Source organism: Oncorhynchus clarkii, chromosome 2 (genome assembly GCF_045791955.1).
Source record: "Oncorhynchus clarkii lewisi isolate Uvic-CL-2024 chromosome 2, UVic_Ocla_1.0, whole genome shotgun sequence".
Lineage (NCBI taxonomy): Eukaryota > Metazoa > Chordata > Actinopteri > Salmoniformes > Salmonidae > Oncorhynchus > Oncorhynchus clarkii.
In genome coordinates, this window is record NC_092148.1 from 23,463,938 (window position 1) to 23,487,370 (window position 23,433).

Below are 23,433 nucleotides of genomic sequence, written 5' to 3' on the forward strand. Positions count from 1 at the left end.
TGCTGCAGTAGTTTATGTGTCAAGGGGCTAGGGTCAGTTTGTTATATCTGGAGTACTTCTCCTGTCTTATCCGGTGTCCTGTATGAATTTAAGTATGCTCTCTTTCTTTCTCTCTCTCGGAGGACCTGAGCCCTAGGACCATGCCTCAGGGCTACCTGGCATGATGACTCCTTGCTGTCCCCAGTCCACCTGGCCGTGCTGCTGCTCCAGTTTCAACTGTTTTGCCTGCGGCTATGTAATCCTGACCTGTTCATCGGACGTGCTACCTGTCCCAGACCTGCTGTTTTCAACTCTCTAGAGACAGCAATAGTGGTAGAGATACTCTTAATGATCGGCTATGAAAAGCCAACTGACAATTACTGCTGAGGTGCTGACTTGCTGCACCCTCAACAACTACTATGATTATTATTATTGAACCATGCTGGTCATTTATGAGCATTTGAACATCTTGGCTATATTCTGTTATAATCTCCACCCGGCACAGCCAGAAGAGGACTGGCCACCCCTCATAGCCTGGTTCCTCTCTAGGTTTCTTCCTCGGTTTTGGCCTTTCTAGGGAGTTTTTCCTAGCCACCGTGCTTCTACACCTGCATTGCTTGCTGTTTGGGGTTTTAGGCTGGGTTTCTGTACAGCACTTTGAGATATCAGCTGATGTACGAAGTGCTATATAAATACATTTGATTTGTAAGAAAACATAACCTGGTGAATCAACTTGAAAGATTGTGTGTGGTTAATAACACAAACATTTACTGTGGGCTGCTGAAACCACGTCGATTGAATAGTCTAACCTTTCACTGTACTTGAGGTAGGATCTCTAATGCTATGGGGAAATTAAGTGGGGATGGATTTATCTGTGACACGCGGGAAAGGGCGCTGTAAATTATTTTGAGATTTGCTTAGTTCGTTATCTTCTCATGGCACCAAATGCCTATTTCCGGGTAAGTGACACCAAGAAAGTTACTAAATTTGAAAGGTCAATGTACTGTCAACCTAGAAAAGTCGGGCGTCTAGTTCCGAGACACACAAACACACAAGGTTAGTTGTTGACAAATATACGTCGTTAGCCAGCAAGCTAATAACAACAACACAAGCTAGCTAGCTAACTACCCAAACAACTACTTCAGGGTCATTAGCGTGAGTAGCGTCACTTGTGTCATGCGATTATTTTAGCTAGTAAGAAATGTTTTATAGCTGTGATGACTTGGTTGTGCTTTTTGTACTGCAACTGAGAAAGCGGCAACACTAGCCTGCTAACTTGGCTAGATAATAATAGCTAGCTAGATAGTAGCTTGGATTGCACACATGGGACACATTCGTTAGCTGTTTTACTCGGCTATGTACATTTTGTCTAGCTAGTAACAACTGCAAATATTTCATCATATTGTAAATTCTATGACCGAGTATATTTTACTGTCTGCTAACGTTAGCCCCCTCATGTAACTGTAACGTTAAACTGTTGTGTTCTTTCAGGCCTCGAAGCATGAAAGCCCAGAAACGCAAATCGAGCACCCCAGAACCACTGCCCATGCGTTCTAAAGCCTTGAAGAGGGATGAGACAACCTGTGCCCCTCAGATCTCCAATGGTGGTCCACTCTGCACTCTCTCTGTTAACAGACATCTCTCCATTTCCACCCCGGCTAAGGGAAAGGGCTCTGGGATGACGGTCACAGATGGGCTGTCACCAATGAGACACTCTCCCAGGTTCAAGCAGAGGACAATTTCTTCAGGTACGAGGGATGAGAAAAGGAAGGGGGAATGGAGAACTAGAGAGAGGGATGACAAGTAACGCCTAGTGTGTTGCTGAGATATGAAGGGATGTTGGAGTTTATGTGCAAGGGCATTTCATTGGTTTTACATATATTGGTTTTTACATGCTTCAGTGGTGGGAATGTGATCAACTCCTATCTCATTGTGAAATCTTTGTTTTGTATCTGCTGCAGGCCAGCTTAAGAATGGGGAAGATTGTCAGCTATCTCCCAGCCCCTCCAAGGCAGAGGAGGATGACACAGAACTGGGCCTGGTAATTACCTTAGGTGAGCTTCTCAACTCTGCTTCTTGTGACACGCTGATTTAAACAAGAACAATCCCCCCCCCCAGATAACCCTCAGATATCATATTCATAACTGCAATAATTTCTCTTCACCTTATGGCGAAATTAGTATAATTGTAAGAAATTAGCTGTAAAGCTGAATTTCTTTTCTCTGCCCTGTGGCAATTTTTTGAAAGATTAGCATGAAATAAGTTATTAAATTGCTACATATTCTCTCTTCCCAATGACAAAATATGTAGAATTGCAGCAAACTTGCTTTCCAAACCTCTTGGCAAAATGCTTTCACACCCCTTGGCAAAATGTGTGGAAATTAGCTCTCTCCACTGTCAAGAGGGGGAGCTTGTTGAAGGAATTTCATTCCTCTGTTTTAATTCCCAATTAAAATTAAACACTCTGTCAATTCATAAGAATTTGTAAGACCCTTATTTTATAGGAATGGACAGAGCCCGGTCTTAAAAGTCAAGTAACAGCCTTTATTCAAGAGAGTACTGCCACAATACAGGTTACCACAGGTTATAAACTGAAAATGACGTCATTAGTTCTAACACTACCCCGTGCCATCTCCGTTCCAGTACAAAGGCTGTATATCAAGCCTTCCCACATCCGTCTCCCTACCAATTTAATATAATTTACGAGTCAAGGTTTTCTTGTGTAGATAAGCACTCTAGCCAGTCTGATTCATTTGTACCAAGGAACAGACCGTCATTGTTCTAAACTCTTGACCAAATACACACACACATTATTTTCAGTACTGGGATCAAGAAAGAAAACTCATACATATACAGTAACATTTAGTATTCGGATTAGTCAGTCCTGATTGAAATGTATACATAATTAGTCATCATTGATAAAAATTCCCTTAACAGAGCTGCGAAAATGTTTTGCTCCCAACAATTTCACTTAGCGCCCCCAAAAGTCTAGGGCTTGCTCTGACTACATGTGTGGGTATGGATGTTGGTATGCAGACCCGCGAGCCACTGCAGCCCCTCATGATGTGTTCAGATTTATTCTGGCCCCCACCCCCATCAACGTTGCTTATCCCTTCTCTGTGGACATACCCACCATTTTGGAAACACTGAATCAGATTTCTAGTGTATGAGAATTGGGTTTCTGTTTTGATGTGCACAAATTCATTACTTCTGTCTGAAGATGGAGAGGATTGTGGGGGCCAAAGGCTGTCAACGAGGAAGCACGGCTCGAAAATGAAGAGCACTTTAGACAATGGGCAGGAAGAGGGACACTCCGTGGCTGGAAAAAGGTTGTCGGAAGATTCATCCAGTGACAGTGAGGAAGATGAGTTTGAACAGCTGGATATGGATCTGGAGAGGAAGTCACAGCAACACAACTTGACTTCCGTCAATGTACGGACCATCCTTCATGTGAGTTACCTGGAGTCTCAAATCGGGAAAAAGAGGGGTTAATGCTAACTGCTAAGTACTAATGTTAGTGTTGAACATTTTTGACTGACACCTGTGAATGTTGCCCTCAGGAGGTGATAACCAACGAGCACGTAGTGGCCATGATGAAAGCAGCCATCCAGGAGACGCAGGACCTACCCCTATTTGTGAGCGTCAACATACAGCAAGTTATACTGACAGTACAACTCAGAAATTGGTTGCTGATATCACTTGCAAGTTTTTAAAATAATTTCTCTCTCCTCTGCCAAAATTTAAAGTTTTTATCTTCTATTTGCATCCCTCAGGAGCCCAAGATGACCCGCTCCAGACTGAAGGAGGTGGTAGAAAGGGGGGTGGTGGGTTTCCAGTAACACAACTTGTAGCTAGCTACCTTTTAATATTCTGTCCTGGATTCATCTCAATAGTCTAAAGCGGCTTCCTCTTCTCTTGCAGGGGATCCCCACCTGGAATATTTGTCCTATCAAAAGAGTCCTTGAAGTGAAGGTATGTCCCTGTCACACATAGTGCTAGTGTCATGTCAAATACTTTATTACTCCTCACTGTTGTTTCATCTCTGTTGCTTTCTCCCTCTATTTCACTCTTTCCCTCTCATCTCGCTCCCTGCTTCCTCTCCCCAGCCTCCCCAGTTTGTTGACATCCCTCTGGAGGAGGAGGAGGACTCCTCTGATGAAGAGTACTGCCCCGATGAGGATGATGAGGATGAGACTACAGAGGAGGTGAGGAAGAGCATTTTCAATCAGTCAAAGGTGTGTGCTATGTGACTACGATGTCATGCCTGTGAAATGGTCGTTTCAGACATTTTGGAGTGATGTGGACAGCACAGCCTCGTCCCCACGGTGTGCCCGAGGGGCGAGGCCCAGGACCCCTGGACACTCTGAGTGTGAAGAGGACAGATTTGACAGTCCCAGACAGGTAACACACCGCACCTCTGCATTTGGCCTTTGATTGATAGTTATTGAAATAATTGGGGGGGGAAAGAATGCAATTATTATTTTATCATTTTTTTGTCACAAGTACAGTGAAATGCATTTCTTGACACCTCTAAACCTAACAATGCAGTAATCAATGCAAATGTAATACTAAAGATAACATAAGGTAGAACAACAACTAACGAGAAATATAAATAAGAATACAAGAAGGTAAGTTAACATACTATATACAGTGTCAGAGTTAACTGACTGAGTTAATATGTACAATGTGCACTGGATGAGTGTACTGTAATGTTGGTCTTGGTTTATGTTTAGAAGTCAAGGCAGCCCAGACATCTGAGGGTGGAGACTGTTCCTATGGGGCCCCCTCCGCCCCCATCCTCCACTGGCCCCTCCCGGCCCCTCAGGCCCCAAGACTGCACCTTCCTGGAGAAGCTTCACGCAGTGGAGGAAGAGCTGGAACTCAGCCCCATCTGCACCGAATCCTTCCAGGTACTGAAACTGTTAAACTATTAATGGGTTGCACTTCCGTCACTTAGTCACATTGTTGCCATTGTTATGAACTTTATACAGACACCACAGCCATATTGGTCCCCGACTGATGCCAAGTCATTTTGGACAGGGGCTAATGCCTATTTATTCTAAATTACACTACAGTGGCATGGAAATAGGATAACAGTGCTAAAGTAGGAAATAATTAGTCAAAAACAACTTTTCCATCATTATGTCGTCAAACTTACTTTAGAGAGAGGGCAATGTTTCCATTAGCTAGCAAAGTTTGTCAAAAATAGCTAGCTAGCTAAAATTCAGTGCTGTCCCCTTAATCTCAGATAGTTAGCTAAAGTTATACTGCATCTAAAGTCAATCTGGGGACATCACAATTATGACAAAAAGGTTTTCTTACTAATTATTTGCCTCCTTTTGAAATGTCATAGGGTTTTCAAGCAACTGTAATGCTCTTTTGATGAAGTCTTCATCACCGCCATTGACAATGCATTGAGTAGAACGTTAATTCGGTCACCAGTCCTCAAGAGAATGTTCAAAACAATACTGTGACAAAACGTGCAACCCATGAATACTAGCAGACTATTCGGCTATACCAGGAAATCACCTGACTCGTATCAGGACACTATTCAGCCATATCAAGACAAATGTGAATCTCTTTCTTCATTGGTTCCATCTCTCTGTTTCCAGCCTCTGACTGGAGGTGCAGGGTCTAGCCTGGTGGCGTGTCGTACCCGCTCCAAACGGACCCTGAGGAACGTGCCCCTGGGCAAGCTGGAGGCGGAGCTACATGCCCCTGACATCACGCCTGACATGTACGACTACAGCTTGGCCCTGGAGGACCGCGACTGGAGCGAGTGGCTGCAGGGCCTCATGACATCCGACATGGAGAATGAAGGTTAGGATTCAAAGAAAGGGATGATGAGGGAGGATTCAAGGATGGGCGGTGTACTATTGAAATTGAATGGTCCAACCATGTAGAAACCAATGCAACAGGATTTTACATAATTCTCAAAATGGGTCATGAATTCAGTTTTTCCTGGAGCAAATACTTTTATTAGTGAAATACACAAAAAGTTGGCACTCCTCCAAACACTGAAAAGTGTGAAGCAGGTAGACTTGAGACAGATGGAGCTGCATTTAACCTGTGTGTGTGTACACATTTTACGGGAGATGTGTGTGTTGTTGGTTTAATTGTTCTCTGTTTGCTCTGTCATGTTTTGCTTATTTTGACTTTGCCCCCCCCCCACTGCTCTGCTCCTGTTTGTCTCCCCCACTCTGCCTCATCTTTCCCGTTTCGTCTTCACTGGTTATGGTTGTGTGTGTTGACAGCCATTTTACCCTTAGGCCATATACCTTTCTTCACTTTACAACAGTTTAAAATAACTGTTTTTCTGTCTCTCTCGCGACCTCCGCCTTCTCTTTTCTCTCTCAGAAGAGGGTGATGATGATGACGACCCAGAGTATAATTTCCTGGAGGACCTGGATGAGCCTGACCGAGAGGACTACAGGAATGACCGGGCCGTACGCATCACCAGTGAGTCTCTGTAATAATGTTTCCATACATCAACCCTAACCACAGATATATATAAATAAATAAATTACATTTTGCTCAAGGGGAAAAATCAACCAAACTATTTTCTTTCTCCCTCTCTTTCAGAAAAGGAAGTGAACGAGCTATTGGAGGAGCTTTTCGAGACGGTGAGGATTATGGGATCATATCTGCAAGTCTCTCTCTTAAAAAAAATATATTTTCTGAATCTCACTCTTTTTACCCCTTCAGTTCCAGGATGATGAGCTAATAGTGAATGGGCAGGATGACGATGGGCATGAAGAAGATGAAGAGAGGGAGGAAGCTGCTCCACCCCTGAGTGCTCCGCAATTCAACGTTCCACAAGCCATTCGGTATGATTCCACCCTGACCCTCTCCCTATTTCTCTCTGGAAAGAAAGGGCTTTCAAAAAGTGTACTGCCAACCCAGTAAGTAAGTAGCCCTGAGCTGGAACAGCTTGTAGGAGCAGATCTCCTGTTTCTGTAGCATGAGGCAGCTTGATGTACAAGTAGACCCCCCTGGACAGGACGCTAGTCTATCGCAGGGCCTTACCCCCAATCTATCTCCTTAATGCTGAGTGCCAAGCAGAGGCGCATTGGTTCCCATTTTTACAGTCTTGACTCGGCCGGGGATCGAACTCCCAACATTCCGATCTCAGAGTGGACACTAACCACAAGGTCACTGAGTTGGTCCACCAACCCAGTACCTCATATTAATAATATAGAGCTTTTAATGCGGCGCAAACAACCAGATGAAGCAACTAGACTTTTGAGATGCGCTTAAAATGACAACTGTTTCATAAAATAGCATTATGATGAGCCAAATAATCCATTGCTTCCTGGTCCTCCTTGAGTCAACAGTGCTATCTATCCCAGAACTGAATCGATGTGAATGTGTGACCGTTTAGCTCACCCTTGCTTTTTTCTACCAACACGGTCCTCCTCTTGTTGACTTTGTGCTGGTTGGTGAGCCAAATTGGCCATCTGTTGTATGTGTTATGAACAACTGCAGGATACGTGACTGCAGCCACTCATGCGTTTTTTTTATTTTTATTTTTTTATTTCACCTTTATTTAACCAGGTAGGCCAGTTGAGAAAAAGTTCTCATTTACAACTGCGACCTGGCCAAAATAAAGCAAAGCAGTGCGACAAAAACAACACAGAGTTACACATGGGATAAACTAACATGTAGTCAATAACACAATAGAAAAATCTGTAGACAGTGTGTGCAAATTAAGTAAGGAGGTAAGGCAATACATAGACCAATAGTAGCAAAGTAATTATAATTGAGGAATTTACACTGGAGTGATATACAGTTGAAGTCGGAAGTTTACATAAGCCTTAGCCAAATTGATTTAAACTCAGTTTTTCACAATTAGTGATGTAGTAGTGATGAGTAGTGATGCTAGACGGGCGGGCGGGTGCGGGCAGCGATCAGTTGAAGAGCATGCATTTAGTTTTTACTAGCATTTAAAAGCAGTTGGAGGCCACGGAAGGAGTGTTATATGGTGTTGAAGCTCATTTGGAGGTTTGTTAACACAGTGTTCTAAGGAGGGCCCGATGTATACAGAATGGTGTCGTCTGCGTAGAGGTTGATCAAAGAATCACCCGCAGCAAGAGCGACCTCATTGATATATACAGAGAAAAAAGTTGGGCCAGTTGCTGCAGAGCTGGGGGGTGCAGAGCTGTTGGTTGGGGTAGCCAGGTGGAAAGCATGGCCATCCGTAGACATATACTTCTTGAAATTCTCTATTGTGGATTTATCAGCGGTGACAGTGTTTCTTAGTCTCAGTGCAGTGGGCAGCTGGGAGGAGGTGCTCTTATTCTCCATGGACTTTACAGTGTCCCAATTTTGGGAATTAGTGCTGCAGGATGCAAATTTCTGTTTGAAAAAGCTAGCCTTTGCTTTCGTAACTGACTGCGTGTATTGGTTCCTGACTTCCCTGAAAAGTTGCATATCGCGGGGACTATTTGATGCTAGTGCAGTACGCCACAGGATGTTTTTGTGCTGGTCAAGGGAATTCAAGTCTGGAGTGAACCAAGGGCTATATCTGTTCTTAGTTTCTTTTTTAAATGAAACGGGCATGCTTATTTAAGAAGGTGAGGAAAGCACTTTTTAAAGAGCAAACAGGCATCCTCCACTGACGGGATGAGATCAGTGTCCTTCCAGGATACTCCGGCCAGGTCGACTAGAAAGGCCTGCTCGCAGAAGTGTTTTAGGGAGTGTTTGAAGTGATGAGGGGACGCAGGTAATGAGGCAGTGATCGCTGAGATCCTGGTTGAAAATAGCAGAGGTGTATTTGGAGGGCATGTTGGTCAGGATGTTATCTATGAGGGTGCCCATGTTTACAGATTTGGGGTTGTACCTACCGGTAGTAGGTTCTTGGATAATTTGTGTGAGATTGAGGGCATCTAATTTAGATTGTAGGACGGCCGGGATGTTGAGTATATCCCAATTTAGGTCACCTAGCAGTACGAACTCTAACCATAGATGGGGGGCAATCAATTCCCATATGGTGTCCCATCAATTCCCATATGGTGTCCAATCAATTCCCATATGGTGTCCAATCAATTCCCATATGGTGTCCAATCAATTCCCATATGGTGTCCAATCAATTCCCATATGGTGTCCAATCAATTCCCATATGGTGTCCAATCAATTCCCATATGGTGTCCAATCAATTCCCATATGGTGTCCCATCAATTCCCATATGGTGTCCCATCAATTCCCATATGGTGTCCAATCAATTCCCATATGGTGTCCAATCAATTCCCATATGGTGTCCAATCAATTCCCATATGGTGTCCAATCAATTCCCATATGGTGTCCAATCAATTCCCATATGGTGTCCCATCAATTCCCATATGGTGTCCCATCAATTCCCATATGGTGTCCAATCAATTCCCATATGGTGTCCCATCAATTCCCATATGGTGTCCAATCAATTCCCATATGGTGTCCAATCAATTCCCATATGGTGTCCAATCAATTCCCATATGGTGTCCAGGGCACAGCTGGGAGCTGATGGGGGTCAATAACGAGGCAACAGTGAGGGACTTATTTCTGGAGAAGATGGATCTTTAAAAGTTGAAGCTCGAACTGTTTGGTCATAGATATGGATAGTATGACAGAACTCTGCAGGGTATCTCTGCAGTAGATTGCAATTCCGACCCCTTTAGCAGTTCTGTCTTGGATGGAAATGTTGTATTTGGGGATGGAAATGTCAGACTTTTTGGTGGCCTTCCTAAGCCAGGATTCAGACATTGCTAGGACATCAGGGTTGGCGGAGTGTGCTAAAGCAGTGAATAAAGCAAACTTAGGGAGGAGGCTTCTGATGTTAACATGCATGAACCCAAGGCTTTTACGGTTGCAAAGTCAGCAAATGAGACCACCTGGGTACACACAGTGCCTGGGTTAACCTCAACATCACCAGAGGAACAGAGGAGGAGTAGGATGAGGGTACGGCTAAAGGCTATAAGAACTGGTCGTCTAGTGCTTTGGGAACAGAGAATAAAAGGAGCAGATTTCTGGGCGTGGTAGGATAGATTCAGGGCATAGTGTACAGACAAGGGTATGGTAGGGTGCGAATACAGTGGGGTTAAACCTAGGCATTGAGTGACGATAAGAGACATTGCATCTCTGGAGGCGCCAGTTAAGCTAGGTGCGGTCTCCGCATGTGTGTGGGGATGGGACAAGTGGGCTATCTGAGGCATGTTGAGCAGGACTAGGGGCTCTGCAGAAAAATAAAACAATGAGAGCTGCCCTAAACAACAGTATACAAGGCATATTGACATTAGAGAGAGGCATAAAGCAATCACAGGTGTTGATTGGGAGAGCTAAGTAAGACAACAACAACAGGTAAATGGCGATAAATGGGCAGAGAGGGTCAGTTAGCTACACACAGGGCCTGAGTTTGAGGCTGGGGCTGACAGATAAACAAAATGAAGTACAGTGTTAATGAACAGTCCACCAGGCATCAGCTGTGTAGCCGAGTGAGCCTATCCATCTATGCCATTCTAGGAATCACTTGAAGTGACGTACACACACACACCAAGGCCTCCCTTCGGGACAGAGCAGCATAGGGGTGCTGTATCTGCTTGGGTAGGGAGGCAGAGAAATGCTCTGGTGTTTTCTCTTCCTCTGAAGTGTCAGGAGGTGGACAGAACTCACAGTAGAGCTACAATTCACACTAACACACATTTGAGCTACAGCTACTCATACTAACAAAAGACACACACACCACTAACAAACTCACTTTGTGTCTCACACACACATACACTCCCGGTGCGCCAGATTTTCAGTAGCTGGTTGGCACATGTGCCTACTTTGATGTTTGAACTGTGACGTCTGTTGAGAGGTCTCTGTGTGTGCGACGTGCTGTTTTCAGGCCACTTCTCCGAGCTGATGAGAGCATTTTACTTCCTTCCAGCAACCCTCCACGCATGCACACGTTTGCGTCACTGTGTCCTGGTCCTGGCTGTAATGGATGTCTCTAAATGTTAACGAGGCAGTATGACGTGCGGAGAGACAGACAGGTTTTTCCTCACTGTGGAGTAAGGGCTCTGTGACAGTGCTACCACTGATGACTCAGAAACATTAGGGAAAGTAGAGGAGGATAATAGAGGTGGGTAGATAGGGTTAAGTCTCACCACTGTGATTTCAGTCTGCTCAAGCGGAGCTACGCTTTCGTCACATTCCAAAAGTTCAGTGCACAAAAGTATTGTAGAGCTACGCAAATTAACCTCCATCAGATCCCCTTGTGTAGACTAGAGCCTTTTAAGCAGAATATTGCATAATCCAAACATACTGAACAAAAATAAAAATGCAATATGTAAAGTGTTGGTCCCATGTTTCATGAGCTGAAATAAAAGATCCCAGAAATTTTCCATATGCACAAATTTTTTTTTCTCTCTCAAATTGTGTGTACAAATTTGTTTACATCCCTGTTAGTGAGCATTTCTCCTTTGCCAAGATAATCCATCCACCTGACCAGTGTGGCATATCAAGAAGCTGATTAAACAGTATGAACATTACACAGGTGCCCCTTGTCCTGGGGACAATAAAAGGCCACTCTAAAATGTGCAGTTTTGTGTCACAACACAATGCCACAGATGTCTCAAGTTTTAAGGGAGCATGCAATTTGCATGCTGTCTGCAGCAATATCCCCCGGAGCTGTTACTAGTGAATTGAATGTTCATTTCTCTACCATAAGCTGCCTCCAATGTCATTTTAGAGAATTTGGCAGTATGTCCAACTGGCCTCACAACCGCAGACCACGTGTAACCACGCCAGCTCAGGACCTTCAAATGCGGCTACTTCACCTGCAGGATCGTCTGAGACCAGCCACCCAGACAGCTGGTGAAACTGACGAGTATTTCTGTCTGTAATAAAGCTCTTTTGTGGGGAGAAATGTATTCTGATTGGCTGGGCCTGGCTCCCCAGTGGGTGATGCCCACCCATGGCTGTGCCCCTGCCCAGTCATGTGAAATCCATAGATTAGGGCAGAATGTATTTATTTAAATTGACTGATTTCTTCTATGAACAGTCACTCAGTAAAATCTTTGAATTGTTGCATGTTGAGTTGTTATATTTTTGTCCAGTATAATTCCAGTCAAGGGTGTCTTCAGTCCCATCTCCCACATGGGCCACATGTACTAATATTTTTGTCCAGTATAATTCCAGTCAAGGGTGTCTTCAGTCCCATCTCCCACATGGGCCACATGTACTAATATTTTTGGTGATAAAGCCTGCTAAATGACCATATTCAAATACCAGCTAGTGTCCAGAGGTTTGGGATGGAGAGAAGCCTGAAAGCAAGACGGCACAGCAGAGGTGTGCAGTGTCGGGAGTATTCCTCCCTACGATCCTCAACAAGGCTACTCTTAAATTGTTATTGAAATGTGGTGTGCTTTCTGGCGCCACATGACTATCTTAGATTCACCCAATAGGTACTTAATTTTGGTAGTAGTGAAGGAGTAGCTAGCTAGCTACACCTAACTTTACTACGGAGTCCATAAACTGCAGTAGCTGAGCTCAAACGTCATCCGAGCCCTACTATGGAGAAGCCACACAGACGGGAGGGACAGTGAGACACCTTGATGACACAGTGCTGCCTGCCTGCCATCTTTGCTTGCTCTCCCCTTACGACCACCTTCCTCCGATGACCACTCAAGCCATGAACTTTCCCCACCCTCTCAGGACCTTCCATCTCATGAATGATGTTTTTCTAAATTGCTTGTCTTTTTTTAATGCTTTAAAGCACACTGAGATGATTTATGCAATGAAGTGCTGTATTATGTCATCAATATGATTATTATTCCCTTTTCTGACCCCTGCCCTCTGATCTCTGCAGGTTTCAGGAGCCACTGGCTAACATGCTAACAGAGAGGCGACGTACTGTGAGGGAGCAGATGGAGGCTCTGCAGCAGAGGAGAGCCCTCCAGGAGACCCCTGGCCGTTCCATCGTCACGGTATCACCCCCCATGGTGCTGCTGCCACCTCTGCCCTGCCCCGTCCTCACGCTCGACCACATCCAGAAACTCCAGCTGCAGCAGCAAGTCCAACAGGTAAGTTTTACGAGCAGACCAACCTAACTGAGGATCTGAAGTTGGTGGTATATTACATTTCGATTTTCAAAGTTGCCTTATTATTGACACCAATTATTGTAATTATTTTCCAATTATTTAAATATTGACACATGATACTGGTAGACTCACTGACAACCCCCCTTGCCTGTTTTGTCTGTCTCTGTTCAGCACATACAGCTGCTGACCCAGGTGCACCTGCTGTGCAGCCCTGTGGAGGCCTTGCACCACAAGGCCCACACCACCAAACAGTACCTGGTGAGTAACTGAGTCTCTCTGTCTCTCTCGGTCTCTCTGTCTCTCTCTCTCTGTATCTCTCTTTCTGTGTCTCTCTCTGTCTCTCTCTGTCTCTCTCTCTCTCTATCTCTATCTATCTATCTCAAGTCCTAGTCTCTGTGTGCCTCCCACCCAGGAGGAGCTCCAGACGTTTGCCCAGCGTGAGGAGGCGATCAGGTCAGTCCGGGACCCAGGATTCAGCAGCATCTTCAGGGCCTGTAACCTCCAGGGGGCACTGTCTCTGGTCCAGGAGCAGGAGAGCTCTGTCTCACCATCCGCTCCTTCTCCTCCAACCCCCCCTGCCAGGCCTCAAACACACTCTAACAATGGTAATGAACAGGGAGGTCTGGTGTGTGTGGTTCATATGTAATGTAAAAATGTGAGAGTCTGAATTGTATGAACTAAAGATGGTATTGATAGCCTGTGTGTGTAGCTGTTTTGTGTTATCTATGTGTGTCAGAGGGTGGGTTTTGTGAATTGCGTGTAAGTGTTTGGTTGTCCCTGCAGTGCGTACATACCCTCTGCTGCATGCTGAGACGGCCTGGCTGCTCGCCACCCGCTCCATCTTCCTCTACCCAGAGCTCCTGCCTCACTGCAGCCTGGATCCCGCACTGCACCCTCCACGCACCAAGAACAACTTCTACACACGCGGAGAGGACAGGTACACGTTTGCACACACACACACACACACACGTTTACACATGCTGCACGTCCTGCATGGCCAAACATGAGTATTTTGTCAGTGAGTGCCTGCTCAGTATTGAGCTGAATATTAACACTTGCTAAAAATAGGGTCTCTCTCTAGCTATCTCCAAACCCATTCAATGACCATTCACCGACATAGTTCCAACTATGAGGGCCTATGTCATCTTTACTACTACAACCAAGCATCACATTTCTCCTCGCATGTTTGAATGTTAGACTTAAGACTAGATATTTACTCGCAATGTGGATTTTTGTTCCAGGCTTATTGTACTTGGGCTGAAGCACTTCAGCCAGACAGAGCTCCCCTACCAGCTCATGTGTCGCTACCTCATCCGTACCAAGAAGCAGGACCAGCTACGCTCCCGTGTCAAGGAGCTGTGTGGCCACAAGGCATCTGACAACGCTATCAAGGTGTGGACCTCACAACTCATTGATGCTTATCACAGTCTTTCTCAATGTTTTGATCATGCCTTGATGTTATCACCTATTTCCATGTTGGTCTTTATCTGTTATTTTCTTCTCTCTCAGTTGTACTGTCAGCACAACATAGTTCCTGCCATGCAGGAGACTTGTAGCAGGGTGATGCCAGGGGAGGAGCGCCCCCCAGTGGAGAGAGAGATGTCCGTCATGCCCAACTGGCTACGGGTACAAACTCACCTACCACCACTCTCAGTATTTACTTATCAGAGAAAATGTGTCATTCTCCATTTTACTTCCCTATTACTACTAATAGGTACTAATGCCTATGTAAATTGTTTCTCCTCTACAGAAGAGTCTACCATTCATCCACAGGGCAGTGATGGAGTATAATAAACCACATGGGAAATCCCCATCCAGAATACCTCCACCTCCTCCAGCACCTCCTTACACTTTCGCCAATGGGACGCGATATCCCCCATCTCTCCCTAGAAATGTCATCCTACGCCTACACCCCTGCATGAACTACAAAGGCGAGCGCCCACCCATTGCCCCTAAACCTCGTCCCTTCTACGCTTTCACCCATTCTGCCCCGCTTACGCCCCTAGCCAAAGCCCTGCCAGATACACTCCGCTTTCTGGCCCATGTTCCTGGACCTATCCCCTCACAAGGGGTCATCCTATTGGCTAAGGCCCCCAGCACTCCAATCCGGAGGGCCCTGCCATTGTCCCAGGCTCCTGTCACTCCTGCCCATGGAGCAGTGCCATTGGTTCAGGTCTTACCCTCCATCCCGGTGGGAGCCCCCCTCTTTGTAATGCAAATGAGTCCCAATCAAACAGAGAAAAAAACACCCTACCGGGCACCGTTTCGCAAACTGCTGCCCATCCAACCAGCTACCCCAAAGCCATCACCCCCACCCCCCTTGTTTGCTCTTCCAGCAGAGAATGGTGGTACTCCCTCATTGGTCACTAACTCAGCCCATCGTGCCTGTGCTGCTCCAAGATTGGCCAAGCGGCCCTCACACTCCATCCCTTCCCACCAGGACACTCAGGCTAAGACCAGAGCAGCTCTCGCCCGTACTCTGACCAGGCCCCTCCTGCCTGCCCCACCCAGCTTGGAAGTTTCCCTGAACTATCCCCCCACACCCCCTGATAGCAGGCTCCAGCTAAAGTCTAGCCCTGTGTTCTTTTCTCATACGCCCTCCCCTCCCCTTAGCATCAAAACCAGCCCTATGAACCCCTCCCTCGACAATCAGAACAGCACCTGGGGGCAACCAATTCATGCAGAGGTCAAAGATGAAGTTGGGTTTGACCCATCCTTAACCTATTCCCAGAACCTTTCTGGATACACTCCGAACATTACTAATACAGACACTTTCACACTCCAGTCTAGCAGCTCCCATGATATTATGTCTCCGTCAATCATCCAGAGCCTCTCAGCCCCTAAGAATGACCAGTATGTACTGGTACAAACTGCGACCCATGGTTCTATGCAAATGCTATGGGTGCCCAAAAACTGCCTGGTTTCAAACGGGTCCGTGTCATCCAATGCTTCAGAGAATGGGTTTCACCGGTCTGAAAGCCTCCCGTTTGGTCTGTCGCCTGCACCCCAACACAATATTACTGGGTTAACGAATGGCATACCTTCCTGCCTCTCGCCACTCACCACTTTACCGAATGGCACAATGGGCTACCAGCAGGCACTGAGTGTCCGGTTGCCCAGCAACAGTGTTCTGACTAGCGGATATGCTCCCGGGTCGAGTTTAGAGGAGCAGCTGCACCGATTGGTGGAGGGATTACGGGACGAGGGGGAGCTGGAAGAGAAGGAGGGATGGGGGGATGTGGAGGGTCCTCTCCTGACACTTTCTGAGTCACCCTCTGGAAGCCCCTGCTCCAGCTTGGAAAGCCATGCTGACGCCCTGGAGAGAATGGTGGTTGGTGAAATGGAGGGAGGGGAGGATGGGGTGGAGAATAACAAGATAGGGGGAGAAGAAGAGAGGAGAGAGGTGGGGCTAGAGAGGTGGTGCATGGCAGCTACATCAACGCACATACCTGACATACCACCTGAGGGAAATAGTGGTGAAGTGGATGAGAGAAGGGAAGAAGAGGAGGGAGATTGTGGTGTGCATGGCATGGGCATGCTGAGTGGAAGGACTGTAGCACAGGAACAAACTGGAGGAGGAGGAGAGAAGAATGGTGGAGAAGAGGGTGACCAAAGAGAAGGAGACAGTGGAAGAGGGGGAGAGGAGGAGAGAAACGGAGAGCAGGGTGAAGATGGAAAGGGAAGTGGAGAGGGGGAAGAAGAGGGAGAAAGAGATGGAGGACCGAATGGAGGAGGAGAGAAGGATGGAGAGAAAGACGGGGATGGAGAGCAGGAGAGGCAAGGGGAGGAGGAGGAAGAGGAAGATTTTGATGACCTGACTCAGGATGAAGATGAAGAGGAAGTGATGTCATCAGCCTCAGAGGAGTCTGTTCTCTCAGTGCCCGAGCTGCAGGTACGTAACTTAAAAGTTTAAGTCTGAATTTTTTGGCATGAAAGTAGCGTAAGGTTGGTTACCTGTTCAGACAGCTAGCAAATGTTTCTATTTTTACAAGATTCTACCTTAATATATCTAGAAAGTTAAGAATAGTCTCTTCATTAGTTCTCCTTAAGCCTGCTAACGGTCGCCCACCATCTATCCCACAGGAGACCATGAAGAAGCTGACATGGCTGGCCTCAGAGGGGAGGCTGTGTGACTCTGAGGAGGACAACTCTCCAAACTCCCCCACCTCACCCAACTCCCCCGTCTCCCAGAACTCCCAGGAGGAAAACTCTGAGGAGGAGGAGGGGCCCACCAAGGGGGAGGGGCTGGAGTCTGGAGACGGCGGGGTCAGTAAAGTCCCTGGAGAGGAGGACGTGCCCCCTGGGGAGGGAACCCCCAGAGCCAGTGGGAAGGGAGCTGGACGTGGCAGAGGTCAGTCTCAGGTCTAGGGGTGATGGAGACCCACTACAAAATGTTTTCATGGTTATCAGAAATGGTCTACTAAATATTCACTTCGATATAAGTACTAATTTTAATCCTTGTTTTGTATCTTCTCTCTTTTCCTGTGGTTGGGTACCCTCAGGGCGAGGCAGGCCTCCTCGCAGTCTGAGGCGTAGTCGTCGTCCGGAGAGGGACAGTAAGGATACGTCCAAGCTGCTGCTGCTCTATGACGACCACATTCTAGACAACGACCCCCTCAGAGAGAGCAAGGACATCGCCTTTGCACAGGCCTACCTCAACAGGGTAAGGAACAAAAATTGATTGTGTTTTTTGTAAAGTGGATTTTGGATCTCGGGTAGCATACTCTAAATGACATACTTCAAAACAAGTTGCAAAGCATTAGTAGCAGTTATCCAATAAAAAGAAAAGGTTAACTTTAACTCTCGAACCCGGCTTCCTCCCTCAGGTGCGGGAAGCCCTTCAGGGCGTACCTGGTAAGGTGGAGGAGTTCTTGGGGCTGCTATATGAGTTTGAGCAGGAGGGTGAGGGGCGCAGCGCAGTGGAGCTCTTCTCCCAGCTCCGTCCTGTCCTGGGGGAATGGCCAGACCTCCTCAGAGACTTTGCGGCCTTCCTCCTCCCGGAGCAGGCTTTGGAGTGTGGTCTGGTAAGGATGACATCACAGCCATTTTCATAGATGCTTATTAAGGATCAGGCCCAATGTAACAGAGTGTTCATTAGAGGTCGGCCAATGATGATTTTTAAAAGCCTATAGCGATTATTGGAGGACCAAAATGAGCCGATACCGATTTAATCGGACCATTTTTATATATTTTTGTAATAATGACAATTACAACAATACTGAATGAACAATTAACATTTATTTTAACTTAATATAATACATAAATAAAATCTATTTAGTCTCAAATAAATAATGAAGCATGCTCAATTTGATTAAAGTAATGCAAAAACACAGTGTTGGAGAAGAAAGTAAAAGTGCAATATGTGCCATGTAAAAAAGCTCAAGTTTAAGTTCCTAGCTCAGAACATATGAAAGCTGGTGGTTCAATATTCCCAGTTCTTCAATATTTCCAGTTAAGAAGTTTTAGGTTGTAGTTATTATAGGAATTATAACGCGGCAACTATTTCTCTCTATACCATTTGTATTACATATACCTTTGACTATTGGATGTTCTAATAGGCACTTTAGTGTTGCCAGCCTAATCTCAGTAGTTGATAGGCTTGAAGTCATAAACAGCGGTGTGAATCCAGCATTGCGAAGAGCTGCTGGCAAACACAGTAAAGTTTGAATAAATTCTTATGAGCCTGCTGCCGCCTACCACTGCTCAGACAAACTGCTCTATCAAATATCAAATCATAGCCTTAATTATAATGTAATAAACACAGAAATACGAGCCGTTGGTCATTAATATGGTCAAATCCGGAAACTATAATTTAAAAAACAAAACGTTTATTCTTTCAGTGAAATACAGAACCATTCTGTATTTTATCGAACGGGTGGCAACCCTAAGTCTAAATATTGCTGTTACATTGCACAACCTTCAATGTTGTCATAATGTTGTCATAAAATTCTGGCAAATTAGTTCGCAACGAGCCAGGCAGCCCAAACTGTTGCATATACCCTGACTCTGCGTGCATTGAACGCAAGAGAAGTGACACATTTCCTAGTTAATATTGCCTGCTAACATGAATAAAAAATTAAAAAATATGCAAGTTTAAAAATATATACTTCTGTGTATTGATTTTAAGAAAGGCATTGATGTTTATGGTTAGGTACATTCGTGCAACGATTGTGCTTTTTTCGCGAATGCGCATTTGTTAAATCATCCCCCGTTTGGCGACGTAAACTGTGATTCGATGATAAATTAACCGGCACCGCATTGATTATATGCAACGCCAATTGTTATGAAAACTTGAAATCGGCCCCAATTAATCGGCCATGCCGATTAATCGGTCGACCTCTAGTGTTGATATATAAATATAATTATGTTCAACAAAATTATTATTTGTCTTGTAGCCAAACACATTGTAGTGAATCTGCAAAGTTCTCACTGCTGAAAAAGCCATTAATACTCTTCGACTATGATGTTTTATGTCCTGTCCAGTTTGAGGAGCAGCAGGCATTTGAGCGGAGTCGACGCTTCCTGAGGCAGCTGGAGATTAGTTTTGGGGAAAACCTTTCTCACTACCAGAAAATCGTACGTGCTCTGCAGGGGGGACCTGGCCTCAGTCCTGCCAGCATTGAGGAGGTATGGCAGTATTCTACACCATTCACATTAGTTGTCAGCACAGTAAACCAATGTTAAATCACCAGTGTAATCCACCTCTGTTTTCTACAGCTTAAAGCACAGATGTCCTCCCTCCTGAAAGGCCACACCCACTTGCAAGGGGAATTCTGGGTATTCTTTGACGAGCTCCGCCCACCCTCAGCCCGTCCAGGGCAGTTTGAAGAGGCTTGTTGGCCAGAGGAGGTAGGGGGCGGAATAGACGGAGGCGAGGGTGTTGGCTTGGGGTCAGGGGGAGGGGCAAGTGGTGGTTTTGAAGAAGTGACCCTCCCTGATCTAGAGGAAGAAGAGATTCCACCAATGACAGGTCGCAGCCGGAGGAGAAAGATGGGTTCTCATGGCATCTACAAGGTTTGAGGAAATGTGGACTGTGTCGTTTATTGATTTCTAATTGCATTTGCAATTATGATTCTGATTTGGCTGGTTGTCGTCCTTCACAGGAGTGTGATTGGCCAGAAAAGGACTGCTTCTGCCTCTGTCATGGTGCTAGCCATGATGCCAAGCTTCGCAGACACAAGAGGAAAGGATGCTCTCGCTGCCATGGCAACAAGGTAGCCTCGTAGTCTAGTGTTTTGTTGTTCTAAACTGTCTGTGTGAATAAAATGAGTTATGGAGATAACAGAATGTGACATGCGGTCTTCGCTCAGGCTTCCGATGGCATCCCCAGGGCGATGAAGAGCCTTGACCCCTTGTACCCCACGGCAACCAGCCCCACAGCCAACCTCCACACTGAGACAGGCGGTGAGGAGAGGGAGGAAGAGAGGGAAGAGGAGAGGGAGGAAGATAAAGAGGAAGAGCAAGAGGTGGACGCGGAAGTAAAAGATGAAGTCAACAGTGGGGCCAACAGTCCACATCCTGGTAAGAATTGCACTACCTATGCTGTATGAATTAAGGTTGTTGTCATTATTTGGTCAAAAGCAACTAAAGTAAAACTGATCTACATAAGTAATATGGCTGAAAATACATTGTAGGTTACCTATAGAATGAAAAACTTTAAAGTGCGACTGCCCCTAAAAAGCAATTTCTCGTTTTGAAAACAGCATTGTGGCATCGATAAGAGTCATAAAGTCAGTCTTGTCCAAAACTGAGATTTGCGAGATGATAGGAAAAAATGGTATGTCACGGAATGAAGGGTACTGTTTTCCTTTTGGGTTTATTTCAATCCTGCCCACAGCTGTCAGCACCCAAGTAATCATCAATTCGGAGCGCAGCTGGATGCGACCTGATTTTAATGCCTATGGTCAATTATGTTTGACTTTCAATATCCCTATCGGGCTAGTTGGGGACCATCAGTAGATGGCAATGTACATGGACAAAATGTTTTTCAATGCTGCCAAGTGTCTATGACTTAAACGTCAAACCAACTATACATTTTAGAATTGCATATACAAATATTGGAGGCATTTAATGAGACAACTAAAAGATGTGCAACGTAAGTAATTGTCCCATTTCCATTGTGTAATTCATTGACTGTCCCTAACTAGCTCCAGAGCGGCTATTCAATGTCAAACCAATTTTGCCACGGTCGCGAAATAAGTAGGCCAGCACTATCTAGCCTAGACGACTTCAAGACCTGGTCAAGTTATCTATACTGAACCAAAATATGAACGCAACATGCAACAATTTCAAAGATTTTACTGAGTTACATTTCATATTTTGAAATCAGTCAATTGAAATAAATGAATTAGTCCCTAATCTATGGATTTCACATGACTGGGAATACAGATATGCATCTGGTGGTCACAGATACCTTTAAAAAAAAAAAAGTACGTGCGTGGATCAGAAAATCAGTCAGTATCTGGTGTGACCACCATTTGCCTCATGCAGCGCCACACATCTCCTTCACATAGAGTTGATCAGGCTGTTGATTGTGGCCTGTGGAATGTTGTCCCACTCTTCAATGGCTGTGTGAAGTGGCTGGATATTAGTGGGAACTGAACATACTGTTGTACACGTCGATCCAGAGCATCCCAAATATGCTCAATGGGTGACATGTCTGGTGAGTATACAGGCCATGAAAGAACTGGGACATTTTTAGCTGCCAGGAATTGTGTACAGATCCTTACAACATGGGACTGTGCATTATCATGCTGAAACATGAGGTGATTGGGGCGGATGAATAACACGACAATGGGCCTTAGGATCTCTTCACGGTATCTCTGTGCATTCAAATTGCCATTGATAAAATGCAATCGTTGTCCGTAGCTTATTCCTGCCAATACCATAAACCACAGCCACCGTGGAACACTCTGTTCACAACGTTGACATCAGTAAACTGCTCGCCCACACAACGCCATACACGTGGTCTGTGGTGGTGAAGGCCAGTTGGACAACTCTTGTTTGGCTTCAGTCATGATTGCTGCATTTCTGAACGAGACAAAACACTAGAGTCAAATCAGGAAGTTCAGCCACCCTTTAAACTCTTTCACACATTGCAGATAAACAACCATTATGCTTTTCAGAAAAGCAAGGAGCCCCTTCATGGGAGGGTCCTGAGGAAGGCTCACTCCCCCTCACTGAGAAGGAGGATGATGAGGATGATGAGGAAGAGTGGAAGGATGGGGAGAGAGAAAACAGCCCCTTGCCAAAGAGGAGTAAGGGGGATGGAGAAGGATCGGGGGTGTCTGATCGCCACCCAACAGCCTTTAGCGGGGAGATGGAGAACCCCCTGACCCCCCTGCAGCATTGTCCCAGCCCCTCTTCCGATCCCCCGGTGTGTGCCAAAAACATCTCCCTCACTGCCAGTGGGGAGAAGGTCATACTCTGGACAAGGTGAGAAAGACGAGCCTGAAAATGTTTTGTATTTGTTTAATGTTTTAAAATGTTTTTGTTAGAATGATAATCCTCTTTGGGTTACAGGGAGGCTGACCGTGTCATTCTAACCACCTGTCAGCAGCAAGGTGCCAATCAGAGTACTTTCCAGGCAATTTCCACCCAACTTGGCAATAAGACACTCAATGAGGTGAAGGTTGTTTTTTTGTAACCGAACTATAAAAAATCCAAATCCAATACACTTGTTGAAAAGTCTTGGCTTGTGAAATTAACCCTCGTCCACTGACTCTTTTATCTCTCTCTTGTCCAGGTGTCTCGGCGGTTTCGGGACTTGATGCGCCTGTTCCACACCGCTGCCCGCCAGGTCAACTTAGAGGACGAAGCTGTGACCACTGAACAGCAGACAGTCACAGATGAGGAGCAGGACTGAACTTGACAGAACCAACCCAAAAAGGACAGAACTAAATTCAGATACTTCAAAGGAGAGGAGCAGAGAAGATACTTGACTGCAGTATATTCATACTAACCAGTTCAAGGCTGGTGAAATCTGGAAGCAACATTGAGGGCATATGAATGCTTTTAATAAACTCATATCAGAATCATCTGAGCTGAAGCAACACCAGCAGCTCGAAAGATGGCAGCTTTTCAATTTTTACCAGAACCAATTTTGACAGTGAGCACTGTGTAACTGTACATCACTAATTTATTGAAAGAAATACACCCTTTGTCTAAAAGTTATCACTCAAATGCACTACTGAGGGACGAGGGAACATAGTCTCTTAGTGTGGCAAAAGTTGAATAAATACTATAAATAGACAAATGGTGTTTAGTCCAATAATTAATGTACATGTTTTTTTTTTAAATACTTTTTTCAATTCCCTGAGTTGTGCATGTATTGCACGGTAATACTACCTGTACAAGAGTTATATATTTTATACAAAATAAACGTAATTTATCCGTT

At 45.4% G+C, this 23,433-nt stretch overlaps 1 protein-coding gene across 2 annotated transcripts; it reads left to right on the top strand.

The window, feature by feature from the left end:
* Positions 1–849: 849 nt before the first annotated feature.
* Positions 850–23,433, top strand: LOC139364507 (gon-4 like b). Of its 2 annotated transcripts, none has more exons than XM_071101300.1 (31): positions 850–938; positions 1,471–1,727; positions 1,941–2,033; positions 3,200–3,429; positions 3,540–3,614; positions 3,753–3,803; positions 3,901–3,951; positions 4,086–4,184; positions 4,264–4,380; positions 4,713–4,889; positions 5,592–5,799; positions 6,337–6,438; positions 6,562–6,602; positions 6,685–6,806; positions 12,806–13,019; positions 13,209–13,295; positions 13,450–13,642; positions 13,821–13,974; positions 14,279–14,429; positions 14,547–14,663; positions 14,788–16,929; positions 17,121–17,388; positions 17,540–17,700; positions 17,864–18,061; positions 19,521–19,664; positions 19,755–20,051; positions 20,141–20,251; positions 20,348–20,558; positions 22,163–22,472; positions 22,560–22,662; positions 22,783–23,433. In XM_071101300.1, the coding sequence occupies exons 1-31, from the start codon at positions 925–927 to the stop codon at positions 22,900–22,902; spliced, it is 6,618 nt and encodes a 2,205-aa protein (XP_070957401.1). In that variant the 5' UTR covers positions 850–924; the 3' UTR covers positions 22,903–23,433. The 2 variants fall into 2 exon arrangements, with proteins under 2 accessions (XP_070957401.1, XP_070957406.1); XM_071101305.1 differs by having other exon boundaries at positions 6,340–6,438.